Here is a 15,898-nt window from a genome sequence, read left to right as displayed (position 1 = left end):
ACCCATGATGCTGTCTGGGTTTGAAACTTGTTACTGGCACATAGTACACACCCCCAGCAGATGGACAAAGACATACTGTTTCTATGTCTAGCAGTACAACATTAATGGCGTTACATGATTCTACATCCTTTTCTTTGATATACTGACCAAATGTTTCAGAGTCAAAGAACACACTTTCCAGCACCACATTATTGGCTTTACGCTAAATAACTTGAACAGAGTTAAACATAAGATTTTTTTTTTAATTTATTATTACAAAAATATCCCCAACGAAGTATAACACTACTACAGGAGTGTGAGGAAAAGCAGACATCTGCTAATAAAAGACTTGCAATTTCCAATGCTTTTCTTACTTAAAAATGATACATACAATCAATAAACATCAGTAGTATGCAAAACTACTTGCTGAAATGAATCCCCCTTATCCGCAATGCAACTATGTGGTTTCAAAACCTAACTGCAAACAAGTAGCTTGTCATTTTCCCAATAAAGATCTTGCACATACAGTACAACGGCAGCATTATTTTTAAAAGTTCCATGCGTTTTAAAGAAAGTGCCAGGAAGTGAGAGATTAACCTGCATTTTCCAGTTAACTGCACAACATAAACATTTAAGTACCATTTACTATAATTAACATAGCAATGTTCTCGGTCAGAACTTAATTAAACAATAGCTTGTTTGACAAGAATAAAAGTTGCTGGAATGAAGCTTAAAAAAACAATCCAGCCATTCTCTTAAAACTGCCATTTTATCTCAGCATTTTAAGGGAACCATTTTACTATCATCTGGCCAACAGTGATGCAATTAACTGTCACCACCAACACCAGATGGAATTCCAAATAAACATCTGCTTAACGCTCATATGTTGACTTGACAGTATCCTTACACCAGTCAACAGATGGGTGTCTCACTAGACACAGTCACTGATGTTAGGTCGTGCTCTCAGTGTTGTCTGTGGTAGTTTAGATTCCTACGTCATGCTGTAACAGTGCCATCAGTAGTGCTTGTTTGTATGCTGGTAGTATGGGGTGAAACAGGCAATACTTCCATTTCAGACTCATGTACAATGATCACAGCATCACCACTAACATTTATAAGACACTGGGCCTGAAAAAGAAAACAAAAACAGAAACAGTGTGCTTCACTCAAAAAGCTACACATTTTTTCAGCATGTAAACAAACAGCAGCACAATATTTCAAGTTATATCTCCTAAATGATTTCAGCAATTCAGTTAGTTAATCAGTAGCAGGACTTAACAACTACAAAGTGAAAAAAGAAGTTATGTACTTACCATAATGTTCCATGTGTGCTTTCAGTTTTCATTCTTCCTGAACGGATGGGCTCAGATCTGACACTCAGATCCGACCTGACTGTTACACTAGCTCGTGGCTACCAACAAACTATCATGCTCCTGTCCTACCCACAATGCACTATGTCTAAAAATCGCTCGGATCCTATTTACAGCTTGAGAGAGAGAAGGAAAGAAACTATAAAAAAAAAACTGCCATAACTGGAGTTCAACACAAGGATATATTGTGTCCCTAAAAGTCTCATTCCTCCAGAAGTCATTTGTGAGAAATGGAGGGGGATGGAAGGTAGGGAGTTGAGGAAGAATGAAAATGGACAACACAGATGGAACATTATGGTAAGTAAATAACTTCTTTATCTAATGTAGTCAATTTTCATTCATTCATCAACAGGTGGGACAGAGTCCCCAGCTACCTAAATTTCTGGGTGGACTCTAAGGAAGGATATTCCTGAGTAAGGTTAAGCCAAAGCCCGCTCTTCTCGAGACCAGATCTAATTTGTAATGAGTGATAAAGGTGTGAGGATTTGACCAAGTAGCAACAGCACATATATCGTCCATGGATGCTCTAGAATGGAGTACAGTGGAAGTAGCCTAGCTCTGTTTGAATGAGCCTTTAATGGTTTTGGTAAGGGAAAATTCAATTTGCTGTAGACAAATTAAATGCAATCCGTCAACCATCAGGCTAGAGTTACCTTTGTAACTGATTCTCCAAACTTGTTATGTGCAAAGGAAGTAAACAGCGGGTCTGTCTTTCTAATTTCTTTTGTTCTATGCAGGTTGAAAAGTAATTGTCTATGAACATCCAGTAAGTGCAGCATATAGTTTCCTTAATTTGTAAAGCTTGGGAAGAATACAGGCAGGTTAATGGCTTGATTAATGTTGGATTCTGACACCACCCTGGGTAGGAAGGAAGCACTGGTATGTAAGGTGACCCTATCCTTGTGGAAAATCAAATATGGGGGGTTAGAAGATGAAGTTCTGAAATTCTTCTAGCAGATGTAACTGCAACTAAAAAGACAGTCTTCCAGATCAAAAATTTGAAATCACATTTAGCTGCAGGTTCAAAGGGAGAATGTGTAAAGGCTTCCAGTACCAAATTTAAATCCCATGGTGGTATGGCATCTTTATAAGGAGGTCTAAGTAGAAGGGTACCTTTCAAAAAGGCTTTGCATAGTTTACAGGAAGCCAGGGATGAATTCTGAATCCTCACATGAAAGTTCGACATGGCTGCGAGTTGAGCTTTAGTAGTCGATGAACTAGCACCCTCATTAAATAAACTTGCTAAAAATTCAAGAACAGAATGAATCAGGGCTGAGAAGGGGTCTACCTGATTCTGTTCTTCCAAATAACATATCTTCTCCATTTACTTCTGTAGAGTTTTCTCGTAGAGGGCTTATGGGAAAATAACCATATCGAATGGACAGGCAAAGACAGCATAGGTTGCCTGGCTATTAGTGGAACTGGAGAAACCATGCAGTCAGTTTGAGATTTAAAATGTCCAGGTGAACCATGCCTGCCAGTTAAGACTGGAGGTCTGGAGTTGGATCCACATTCCAAGGTGGGTACAGAAGATGAGTCCAAAGGAAGGGGAACCAAATTTGTCGAGGTCAGTAAGTTGCAATGAGGATGACTTTGCTCTTCAACCTGGCTGCTCTCTGAAGGAATTTGGGAATTAAAGGAATTGGGGGATAAGCGTACAGAAAGACCAGGGGGCCAACTGTGGAGTACAGCCTCCCTCGGTGACTCTCCCGGTGGGGGGATTAGGCAAAGAAGCTGCTGCACTTGTTGTTTAGGGGAGATGCAAAGAGATCGCAGAAAGGCTGGCCTCGCTGATTGAAAATTATGTCTGCCAGTTTGTTGTTGACAGACCACTCATGAGGTAGCAAGATGGACCTGCTCAGTTTGTTTGCTATCACGCTGGACGTCCGCTGTATAGGAGTTGAAATTAAAAAGCGGTTGGAAGAAATCGCCCATTGCCACACCCACAGGGCTTCTTGACACAGGGGATAAGATCTGGTTCCCCCTTGTTTGTTGATGTAGCAAACTACTGTCATGTTGTCCATTTGGATCACAACTGTTCTGAGAGGGAGACAGTTTTGAAATGCTTGCAACACCAAAAGCACTGCTCTCATTTCCAGAACACTGATATGTGAGTTGGCCTCTTTGGAGGACCAAGTGTCTCGGATTGTCTTCCCCAGAAAATGCCCACTCCAACCCACCCAATCTGGGAAGCATCCATGGTCACTATGGCCTCTGGCTGAGGGATAATGAAAGAACAGCCTTGCAACAGTTGTTGTGACTGCATCCACCAGAATAGATACTGTTTGAATACCTAAGTTATTCTTACCTTTTCAACATCAGTTGAGAGAGAATTTTCCATTGTGTTTGTAGCATCCATTGCAGGATTCTCATGCAAGATCTTGCTAAAGGAACTAACAGTATTGCCACTGACATTGATCCTAGGGCTTGAAGAATCAACAGGACTGAAATTCTGGTACTGCAAATTATTTTCTTGACCTGATTTATTTTTATTTGTACTCTCAAAAGGGGAAGACATGCTACCATAGATACTGTGTTGAATATTGCTCCTATGAATTCCAGTGACTGAGTAGAACGTAATTGTAACTTGATGTAATTGGTTACTGCAAGATTTGAACAAGTCTGCAACACCTCATCTCATACACTTGTACCAGTTGATGCATGATCTGAGCGGTAATGAGCCAGTCATCTAAATATGGAAACAACCGGAATCCCTGCAGTCTCAAGTGAGCCGCTACTACTGCCATGCACTTGGTGAACACCCTGGCGGTTGCGGTGAGACCACAGGGTAGTACGCTGAACCGATATTGACTGGCTCCCACCAGGAAGTGTAAGTACCTTCTGGATCATCTGTTCATTTTTATGTGATAGTAGGCATCCTGAAGGTCTATCGAGCACATCCAGTTGTCCTTGCTTAGAAAAGGCAGAATGGACTGAACCGTGACCATCTGGAACTTGGTGTGTCAAAACAATTTCCTCAACATACTGAGATCTAAAATCTGTCTCCAGTCCCCTGTTTTCTTTAGCACTAAAAAGAATCTTGAGTACGTTCTGGAGTCTATTTGGTCTGGCGGGACCTGCTGGATGACTCTTTTTTTCTAGCACCTTTTGAATTTCTAGTGCTGCTTCTTCCCTCTGAATGGGTGGAACATCAGGGATTTTCCTGGGTAACGGAAGTGGTAGGGTAAAGGAAATAATATAACCTCTGGTAATGGTTCTCTGCACCCAAGTGTCCTTTATGTTAAGTTTAGCCAGGCTTCCTGGTGCACAGATAAGCGACTCCCGACTGCCTCCAGAGGAATGCAATTGGCCCTCCCTTCAGGAGAGCTGAAAGGGTCTACTGGAAAATGTATCTCTAGACCCTTGATTTTGCAGGCCTCTGCCACAGGGGCGTCTTCTGCCATTATCACTCTCCCCTTTGCCTCTGAGGGAATTACCTCCACATATGTCATGGAAAGGACCCCCGAGACTTCCTGAACCACATCGTTCGACCTCTCTGTTGATTCTTGGAAAAGGCCAGGTGAGGGGCCAAAAAACATACACCCACTGCAGATATGGTCCATCTTTCTCATACCTGTAGAGCATGTCTTTTACTGTAGGGCCAAACAAAGAAGAACCGTCAAAGGAAACACTGACAAATGATGACTTGAAAGATTCCGCAAAATCACACAGGCACATCCAGGCATGCCTCCAGATGGAAATACCTGAACCCGCAACCCTTGAGGTGCCTTCTGCAGCATGTGAGGTGAGCTTCATGGACAAATTTGCAATAGACTGAAGGGCAGTCAACTGTGAGGCCACAGAAGTTTGAGCCTCTGCAGTAGTGGCCCCTGAAAGGGAGTTTGAAAGTTCCTTAATCAAATCCCTTTGCAGTCTTATAAAGGGTGGAAAGTAGTTCAGCGGTCGGAGAGCAAATGTCGCTGAAGCATAAATTTGGTTTCCCAATCCTGTCCAGTGCCCTAGATTCTTTACTGGTGGTATGGACAGTAGAACTCTGTTTTGCGACTTCCTTCTTTGTATGTTGATCATTGCATCAACTGGTACTCCTTTACTCCAATGTTCTCTTCCTACCGGTGCAGCCAGAATCCTGTCTGGTCTCTTGCGGGGATTGGCTCAGTTGGATCAGGATCCTTCCACACCCACTTAGAAACCAAATCACTAAGTTCATCAGTGGGTGGAGTGACCAGGAGGTAGATGGGCCAGTCACAAAAGCTTCCAGAAATACTGACTCTTCCAGAGTTGGATTTTGAGTAGACCAACCACTATTCTGTTTAAGGATCTCAAGCATGTCACCAAATGAGACATCATCAGGTGATGATTTGGAAGGCCCTTCTCCCTCATCGAAGTCAGTATCCTTGGTGACAGACTCCTGGGTGGAGTCCAAATGCCTCCTCTTGCAAGTCCTCTTCCTAGGGACTGCTTCAGTGAAGAGATGACAATTCCTATCTGGGGTGGTCTGGAAGCTTTGGGATGGCTGTCCCCATGAAGTAGAATGCTGAGGATCATGGTGCAGGTCAGGAGAGAAGGAAGTCAACAGAGCCAAGAAAGTGATTTTCTGGCCTGCCACTTCCCTCCACTCCAACAGCCATCTGCTCGAAGTGGAAGCCAGAGCTGAGCTGTTCAACGCTGAAGCTCTAAGAAGAACAGATGGCTCCAAAAACCTTAGAGTCAATCCTATCCCCTTGGATCCGGCCTGGAAGATATGGCTCTGAGAGTCATCCTGATCCAAGGATGTCAGAGCCAGTGCACTCAGAGTAATGGTCAGATCCAAAGACAATGCCCTCTTTGGATCCGACAGAGAAGGGCCTGGAACACTCAGATCTGAGGACTCTTTTAACACCACAGGTTGGGTCAGAGTAGTAACTGTTACTATTGGAGTACTAGATGGATGGTGTTCCTGACCTGAGGTGGCAGGAACCATGAAGACTCCCTTCTGAAATTGCTCCGTGAAGAATCTCATCATACTTTCCACATCTGCCTCTGTGAGGCTTCTGGAGGAACGAAAGGACACCAAAGGAGACTTAGAGTGCTGCTCCAAAAAAGGGAAGGGCACTCTGGAAGGGACTGGACCCATGCTGGGTGAATACACAGTACTAGGGAAGGGGTCAGGATCTGGGGGCTTTGGATCTAAAGTACGTTTTGTTGGCTCTAAAATTGCTGGACTGGAAAGTTACTTGGTCGGATCTCCGAAGACTTTGAATCCAATTTCTCCCTCTTTTTCTTTGGCTTTGAGGATGTAGAAGCAGAAGAATTTATAAATCTGGACCTTTTTGAAGGGTCCTTAGCTTTAATAATTTTAGGAGACTGAACTCCAGATAAGGCCTCAGAGAACTGAGATGGCAACATACCCTTTAAGATTAATTTATTCTTACTCTCAGTTAAAGCCTTTGGATTGAAACTAAGACACATATTGTAATCCTGACCTAGGTGTTTGCAGTGAAACAATAGGCACACAGAGTGTTGGTGTCAGAAAAAGGCATTTTATGCCCACATCTCTCACATTTCTTAAATCTGTTTTTAGGCATAGTGATGGAACTTTTAATAACAAACAACAACAAGCAATGACAATCAGTGGATGAAACGACTAGTAAATAAGATATCAGCTGTTTTTTTTTTGTTAAATCAAGAATAGAAAGAAGGGTTAATTAATCACTAAGAAACTGGAGGGTAAAGCACCCTTGCAGTGAAAAAAGAAACTGGGTAGGAAAGGCCTACCAACAATGGTGGTGTAGATTACACTAACAAGTGTATAAAGGAGTGAATAAAGATAGGAAAACACTTAATGGATAGAATAAACTTTCTAGCAGAAAAGATTTATCAAAAACTAGGGTTTGAAAAATAATATTTTAAAGACAACTGACTTATCTTAACAAGTCTGCCCGAGAGCTGCAGTAGACCACATCTAATTGTGAAAGCAGCAAATGAAATCTGAGGGACATTAAGCATAGTGCATTGTGGGTAGGAAAGGAGCTCCTGAATTTGTTGTTGGCCACGAGCTAGTTTAACAGCCGAATTGGATTCGAGCCCATCCTTTAAGGAATGAATAAAAATTGACATCAGAGCCTTTAACTCTGTCTTATCTTAACACATACACTAACATATCAAGCCATACGTTTACTTGGTGTGACTTACAAAGAGGACACATAGTGCATGTAATTTACCAAGCAACATGAAAATGCCTCCAAAAGGATTCACAGATGTCATTTCCAGTGACACAGATAGACAAAGTCATAATTATGGCCCAGGTGATCTGACTTCAAGTACAGGGTAACCATTTGAAATGTTTGGACACCAAAAGCAGAGCAGCACAGAATATGGAGGATGAATAACTGAAAATCTGGACTTAAACAAACTAAGTTTGGGAATGACACTTGTTGGAATATTTCCTTTTACCTAAGGTATGGTGATCTCAGACTTGGTAATATCAATTAAGAGGGTGCAAGGGGGCTTCCCCTTGCAAAAAAACAAAAAAAAACAAAAACAAAACGAAAGGAGAAGAGCAATGTTCAATATTTATTCTTCTCTTGTATTTTTTTGTCTTTTTTCACTGTTTCAGGATTCAGCACTGGGGGTACCAACATTTCAGGAAAGAGACAAGTAAAGTCTTAGACACCTGCTGCAGCTGGTGTGGAGGCAGAGGAGTTACCCTCCTCACTTTAGGAGGGTGTGAAAGAACATTCCCTTGTAAGATTCCCTATAAAGACCAAAGGCCCCACAGGAGTGCCAGCTTCAAGGGGGGCAGGATTGCCCGGAGAGGTTACTACACTCATGCAAGGAAATGTCATGCCCTCACTGATACCCACTATGTGCTGATCCCTGGATGTTTTACCAGGTATGTGCAGTGGGGATAGGGGCGTAACAGAAAAAAAAAACAACCATCCCGATGGCTGCCTGAATGATGGCCCCTCTTAGTTGACTCTCACTCTGGTGGATAGAGAATGAATGGGCCAGTAGGGCAAGGAGGAGTTCTGGATAAGCAGGCAGTGGTGAGTAAAAATGGCAAAAAATAATTCTCAAAGAACATGTCTGTCTAAATACACCTCATTTGTGAAGAACCCCACAAGATTTGCCAAGCAAAAAAGAACAATTTGCACATACAGTAAACAATCAGTAAACTGCTTCATAGTGTAAATAGCTTCAAACTGAATCCTTGCATGAGTTCATTGATAACTACTTCATTCTCAACAAGCCAAATGTACAGCAGCACACATGCAGACACAACCAGAATCTGTGCCTAAGGTAATTTTATTTAAATCTTTTTAGCTATCTACACCCCATTCACCTCTGCTCATAAACACTATAGATTCTTGAAATCTTACTTAACTGGAAAATACCTCACCCCTCAGTGGAAATAAAAATAAAGTTTCATTGTTTCTCACCATTCCCTTCTTTGTTTTCCTCTGTTTTAAAGAGATCCATAAATACTGCAAATCATTTCAACATTTGTGCTATACTTTACTCAGCTTCCTGTACCACGAGCAAAGCCTACATACAGTTGTCTACATCAAAGCACATTCTTAAAGCACATACATGTTCCTGGTTACTACACCTGGGAGGAGGAAAGAGATAAGAAAAGGACAGCAATTGGTGTCACTGGGAGTATTGAGACAAACAGTATTTATCATATACTTTAGAAGGTAGTTTACATAAATCAAAGACATGCTAACATGTAAAAGATGGAGATACAATAACAATGAAAATGCACATTGGTTCAGTATATCTATACTGACATTAATGAGGTAGGATGTCACTAGGGCAGGAACAGAAGACAGAGGAGGGAGAAGGATATAAATAAATAATAAAGAAACACTTCTGATAGTAGAGAGGTTGACATAGTAGACAGGTAAGATGATGAGGTGGGAAGGAGGGGATATTAGTAGGAGAGGATTGTGGATATAATTCAGTTGGTGGAGCAGTACTGGGGATGAAAGAGAAAGAGACAGGGATAAGAAGGGACAGACAGAGACAGTGAGAGTGTCAGACTGATAAAGAGATCAGAAATGGAAGAGACAGAGAAAGAAACATAGGTTTAGTCAGGCTGGGAGAATAAACATAGCTGTGAGGAACTTAGGTGTTGTTTTTTGATCTGTTTGAAACATGTGGTAATGCTGTCTTGTTTTAGGGTGGGCAGGATGGTGCTTCAATGCTTAGCAACATACACTGAGTAAAGCGAGTTGCATTCACTGTTATATGAGACTTGGTCCTGGTCAAGAGATATTTGCTCTGTCAGCAGAGATTCCTAGGAGAGAAGTATGTTTTGTACTGATAGGCAGGTGTCGAGTTTGCATATTATTTTGTGGGCACTAAGCAGTTGAGACTAAGTAAGGCGATTAGGTAGTTTGAGACAGTGTAGGTGCTTCAGTGCAAGGCAGTGGTGTGAAAGGTTTGATAAGCTGGATGCAAACAGCTATTTTACTGTAGCAAACCTCTAGTTTATTTTTAAGGTGGGTGAAGGTTAGTCAGGATGGGTGCTGCACAGAGAGGTGAAGGGAGAATATAAGATGTTGCTAAAGAATTCCTACAGTAGTTAGTGAGAAAGGGGTGTTTCACTTTTGTTGAGTTTTCTTGATGACTTGACTGATGTGTTGATCATATTTTAAGTTACCATCAATTAAGACACCTAGAGGCTTTGTACTGAAAACTGTTTCAATTGAGGTATTATTTGCTGATGTGATGATAGACTGCTTCTGTGCTGACAGACACTTGGATAAAAGCAGCAGTAATCTGTTTTTTTAGCATTTAAAAGTAGTTGGTAGTCATGTAGCTAGGTCTCAACTGAGGAAAAGGAGCCCTGGGTCATCCTGTGGATTAGCAGTAGACTTAGTGCAGAGCATACGAGCATGGCATTGGTTGTGTACTGTTATTTGATACCGAGAGTAGTGTATGGCACTTCACTTATTTAAATTTATTAACTGGGGTAGACCACTGATCTCTTTGTACAGTTTACAGGTTCAGCCTGGGAGCTTAAAAGAGATTATACAAAATACAAATTTGTAATTTGGCTTACAGTACACAAAGAAATGAATACAGAATCAGTAAACATATAACCTAAAATTCAGACTGAAAAACAACCATAGGGAAGGACATGAGAAGTTGTCAATAGCAGAGCAATTAGGTAAATAGATAAAGAGAAGCCATCACTGTATGGGAAAATAAACAAGTGTGGAAGAAATTAAGTAAAGAGGTAAACAGATCACAAAAGGGTGAGTAAGAATTTAGTACATTAAATGAAAACTTTAAGAGATGATGGGTTAATATACTTACTTAGAATTTAAATTGGGCTTCCGTGCTGCTATGAGTGTGGATATGGGAGCGAAACCCAAAACTATGGCTCCGCTCAATTTAGATAATTTTTTACCTCTACCCACAAAAACCCGAGTAAGTTCACTGACGAGAAGACCCAGCTGGGGACGACGGAAGAGAAAGTTCTCTGGAGACGACAACAGTGTGGATCGACGGACCAGAAAGTAAATGGACTAGTTTTTAACTCGTCTAACTATATTCTTACCTCAGCAGAATGCACCCTGTTGAATAAGGGTCTTTCCTATATTCCCTCAGCAGGTACTAACCTAACAGATCTACTTTTACATCTTAGATTTTTTGGTAGGAATATAGCTTTAAAATTAATGCATTCTAATGAAGGTTTTTTCAATACCGAGAATGGCTCTAGGTTAAAAAGGAAGAGTGTTTTTTGTCCTATTATTCCAACACATGTTGACTGTTTTCTTAAACTATGTGAATATGATTTTTATGAATTGTTTTCCTGTGGGGATCGACATAAGAACACTTATAAAGTGTTTCTTTCCTTGCGAGCAAATTATGCTTGAACTATTAGACCTGCCAATAAGGGTGGGGGCATCGTCCTCTTAGCCTCTTCTAGTTATATTAGGGCCATGTTACCTATGCTACAAGACCCTCATACATACCAAATGATTGATACCCCGTTTTTGGATAAGATCATTAGAGAAATTTGAGATAATCTATATGATCTTTTAATGTGTAGGCAGATTGATTTTGAACTCTATTCCTATTTATGTGTTAAACATCCATTGGTTCCCTTAATAAAAGGCTTGCCCAAGATACATAAGTCTTTGATATCCCGCCAATGAGACCTACTGTATCTGGCAGTGGTTGGGTGACTGAGACTATGTCGGTCTATGTTGAACACAAGTTGAGTCCACTAGTTAAAATGATACCTACTATATTAAAAGATACCCTTCAACGTTTGGATGATACTGGGACCTATAATTGTGGTCCTATATGCCCAAAATGCAATTTGGTTACATTAGATGTTAAGAACTTATTTACCTCTATCCCTAATGATTTTGGTCTTGAAGCTGTTAGAGAGGTCCTTACTGGTTGTGACTGTATGTCTAATGAAGAGACTATGCTTATTACTACACTTCTGGACATGGTGCTGACTAATAATATTTTTATTTTTAATGGGCAATGGGCACTCCCTGTGCGAATTCTTATGCTAACCTTGCTATGTACCATTGGGAGAAGGCTTTTTTGTTTGACCATCCTGGGTTTCTGAATATTTCCCTTTATCGACGTTTTGTCAATGATATTTTATTTTTATGGAAAGGTAATGAAGCAGGTTTGAGTGATTTTGTTGCCTATTTAAACCTACAACTCATTTTTTGGAGTTTAGTATGACCTCTTCCTGTGTTTCTGTAGATTTTCTTGATATTACCATTCATCAAGATTCTGCTGGACTATTGAGTGCCAGATTATATTGGAAACCCTGTTGGACGAATGCTTTATTGCATTTTAACAGTATGCATCCTAGGATGGTCTTCTCCAACATAGTCAAAAGTCAATACCATAGACTGAAGAGAATCTGTAGGGATCTAGATGATCTGATACTACAGTTGGACGAGTTAGATAGGTTATTTTTGGAGAGAGGTTATAAGAAGTCTATTTTGGTGAATGTAAGAGAAGAGGTAGTGGGCATGAGTGTCTCCTCAACAAGAAACATGACTTGTTATGGTAGTAACAATAGGCTTCACTTCGTTACCACCTATACAGGGGATATTGGCTGTGTAGTAGAAGTGGTGAGGTGTAACTGGCATGCTCTCTTGCTGGATCCTGCCACTGCCAGGATGGTGGGGAGGTCTCCGCATTTCACTTATAGAAATAGTAAAAACTTGAAACGCATTTTATGCAAGGATGTAGTGGGGCGTCCCAACAGTAATTTGGATTTAAACAGGAGTTTGAGCCCTGGGACCTTTCCATGTAAACATTGCAGGATGTGTAGTGTTATAACTATCGTACAGAATTTTGACCATCCTGTTGTAAACTACAGGTTTGTTCCTAGATTTATTGCCACTTGTAATAGTGTCAATTTGGTATATCTTGCATTCTGTAATTGTTGTACTTGTTTTTATGTAGTTAAGACTACACAAAGGTTGACAGACAGGATCTATAAACACCTGTATGATATCAGAAATTTAAATCAACAAAATGCACTAGCCAAACATGTAGCTAATTTTAGTACCAATACATTTAGCTTTAGAGTTCTACAAATAGTGCCTATCAATATGAGAGGGGGCAATTTGAATAATCAATTCGAGCTGGTAGAAGTAAAGTGGATTTTTAGACTGTGTGCTCACGTTTTTCCAGGGCTTAGCATGCCCATTAAAATGAAACATAATAAAATAAGATAGAATAGAATAAGATGGTATGAAGTAGAGTAAAGTAGAATCAAATAATATTATAGAATAGATCATGATTAGATCATAATATATATTATAATTGACATGAAACATTTTTTTGTAGGTGTCATTTTATTTTATTTTACTTTTATGTGTGTTTATTATTTGATATATATTTGCTATGTTCCGTTTTACATTTGTATATATATTTTTATATGAACATATATATATGCATATACATATTTATCAAGGTTTATGTGTGTGTTAATGTTGTTTTTATTTAGATAACTTTTACTGTTCGTTTAACATGGAATGCATTCTGTCTTCAGTCAGCATTTGCTTTACTGCTGAATGGGTTAACTGACTAATTAATTGTTTTCTCTGCTGTAATTGGATTGGTTAGTACCATTTCAAATCTGTTTAAATTAATCTGACTGTTTGTTTTTTGAGATCTGATGAAGCATGTTTTACATGTGAAAGCACTTATCCGTTGACTATGGTGGTCCTGCCTTGTGTTTTTACTTAAGAATTTAAACCAGACAATGCAGATGAACAATGATAAAGCCAGCTACATTATTAGACAGAATTTCACAGGAAGACTGAATTAACATGTACAGAAAACATGATTTTAATTTCAGCATAGATACCATGGCTTGTTTAGAATAGCTGTATTCCTTAGTAAATGACTGAAGTACAAGATTGGCTGGGAGTGTCAATAACATCATTTGTAAATCGGACTGTAGCTATAAATACACGTTACACGTAAGTAATAAGTAAGGAAGCATAAAAAGATGGAACTCTGATGAAAATGTAAGCCATGTTTGAAATTAATTGACTGATATGCAGGCAAGTATTATACTTAAGAATATGTTGGCCAGAATTATATGGTTCACGGTTCTGGTCCATAATCAAACTATTATTAGACAGCACTGCTATTAAAGTAGAGGATTTATAAACCATGATGGTAAGGACAACTAAAAGTGATATTAAATGTATATTTGGTGAGGTCGGGCTGAACTGATACAAAATGGCTTCCATTTAGGTTCATTAAAAGACTCGTGACAATCCTGTCCAGGGAGGTGGGTCATCTACACAGGAAACAATTATTTTCTAAACTAGATGAATCATTTAAAACATAGAATAATTAATGAGCTGATACCAGAGTAATTTAATACTTTTCGGAGGCCAGCTGTGCCAGTCTGCATTATATTTCTAAAGGCTGACGGAATGTTGTATGGTGTTACGTATATAAACAAATTAGCCTTCCACTAAACTACGAGCAAAAGTAGCATATTAAGGTTTATGTTCCCTATTGGTTACTCTGAATAGCAGGCCAAAGATAGGAATGAGTATGATATTAAATATAGTTACGTACAATGGTGAGAAGGGTGCCTCCATGGGGATGGAGGACATCAGGTTGACTGAGACTTGAAGGGTGGCTGCTTAATGTTACGAACAGATATGTGCAAGTTATAGATTTACAGATGCATGACTTACTACAGTGTAATAGTACAATGTTCGGGAGGTTCATATTACTCAAAAATAATGACAGGATTGGAAAACCTTGGTTTGCGAGTGACAGAGGACACTAGACAGTGGAGTTCAGCACTAAGTTGTCAAATGGCAGCAAGCTAGGCACTGGTTTGTCTGACAGATGATTAAAAGTATATCCAAAAGATGAAAGGAAACACAGAACAAAATGTCAAGGTTCACAACTATGTATAATATTAATTCAAGGCTCTTGAATCCAGTTGAGCTACATAATTATGCCTTATGCAAAACATGGGCTGGACAGTGCATGCACATTACTATGACTAGTTAAGTACAAGGAGTGCAGCACTACAGAAAGAGGCAGTATGCAGGGCATGGTGGAGCTGGGGTACCAAAAAGCTTTGTGACCGATGAAGGGATATATTACTTACACAAAAAAGGTGTTGTTGAGAATTAAAATTACCAGTTTCAGATTTGATGAGAAAGGAATATTGAATGTTCTAGAAGTAGAAGGGCCTGGTAAATGTACAGTTAGATTCAGAAATGGCACTCCAGCATAATTATGACTGTCATTTTTACAATGATCAAGTTTAACAATAAGGATTTAAAGACCATATCCAGAATTTACCCAGTTCATCACAGCAAATAACCAATGTATACAGTTATATCTGATTTTTGTTAAGACCATGATATGGTCTATGGACAAAAAAGAAAAAAATTGCAAAATGACTTTCACACTATCTCTAATCTTTAAATGTAGGGTGGCAAGACTAAGGACTGTAGCAGTTGTTATGCTAGAGGTACTCATGGCAATGGACAATATAGAGACTTTTGTAAGCACCATGCACAATACAGGTACCTCAGATCTTGGGCTTACTAAGATAGTTTACCATGCACAAAAAACTCTACATGTTCCTGTGTGTACATATTAACCATCTGGCACCAAAACTACTGAAATACTATGGCACAAAAGGTACCCAATACACCAGAGGATTTAAAAAACAACACTACACATTCCAGACATATCTTACACTTTATCTCTTCTGAAAACTATGCAAGGAAAGTATATGTATGAGGATACTTCTTAATGAAGTTTATTAGGACTGTCCACTGCTGTATTTTGCTCTTTACCACATGCTACAGGGAAAGCAGGATCCGTTGGTCAGTTTTCTGCATTGCTTTGCTGTTTGTGAACCTAAGATCATTTATCCAACGAAACCTGTCCAATGCACAGCCTGATGCAAACTGACTTCAGGGGACCTCTGGAACTGGCTCAGGCTCAGGGCATACAAATGAGTTCTGCAACAGACGCAGATACAACAAAATGCACTTGAGTTCTATAAAGTAGGGTTTAAGCAGAAGTGAATAAATTCCAAAAATGACTCATCACGTACTATGCTT

General features: G+C 39.7%; 1 protein-coding gene across 25 annotated transcripts in view; it reads right to left on the bottom strand.

The window, feature by feature from the left end:
• Positions 1-221: 221 nt before the first annotated feature.
• The window catches only part of C2CD5 (C2 calcium dependent domain containing 5), a 1,731,257-nt gene continuing 1,715,580 nt past the window's right edge, over positions 222-15,898 (bottom strand). For all 25 annotated transcript variants that reach the window (XM_044087723.1, XM_044087713.1, XM_044087716.1 and 22 more), the window contains one exon: positions 222-1,107. In XM_044087723.1, coding sequence (XP_043943658.1) covers positions 976-1,107 — 132 coding nt within the window. In that variant the 3' untranslated portion in view covers positions 222-975. The remainder of the gene's footprint in view (positions 1,108-15,898) is intronic.

Source organism: Protopterus annectens, chromosome 11.part0 (genome assembly GCF_019279795.1).
Source record: "Protopterus annectens isolate FY-2018-M chromosome 11.part0, PAN1.0, whole genome shotgun sequence".
NCBI lineage: Eukaryota > Metazoa > Chordata > Ceratodontiformes > Protopteridae > Protopterus > Protopterus annectens.
The sequence above is the reverse complement of the archived record's forward strand: the minus strand, read 5'-3'. Positions and strand labels throughout refer to the sequence as shown.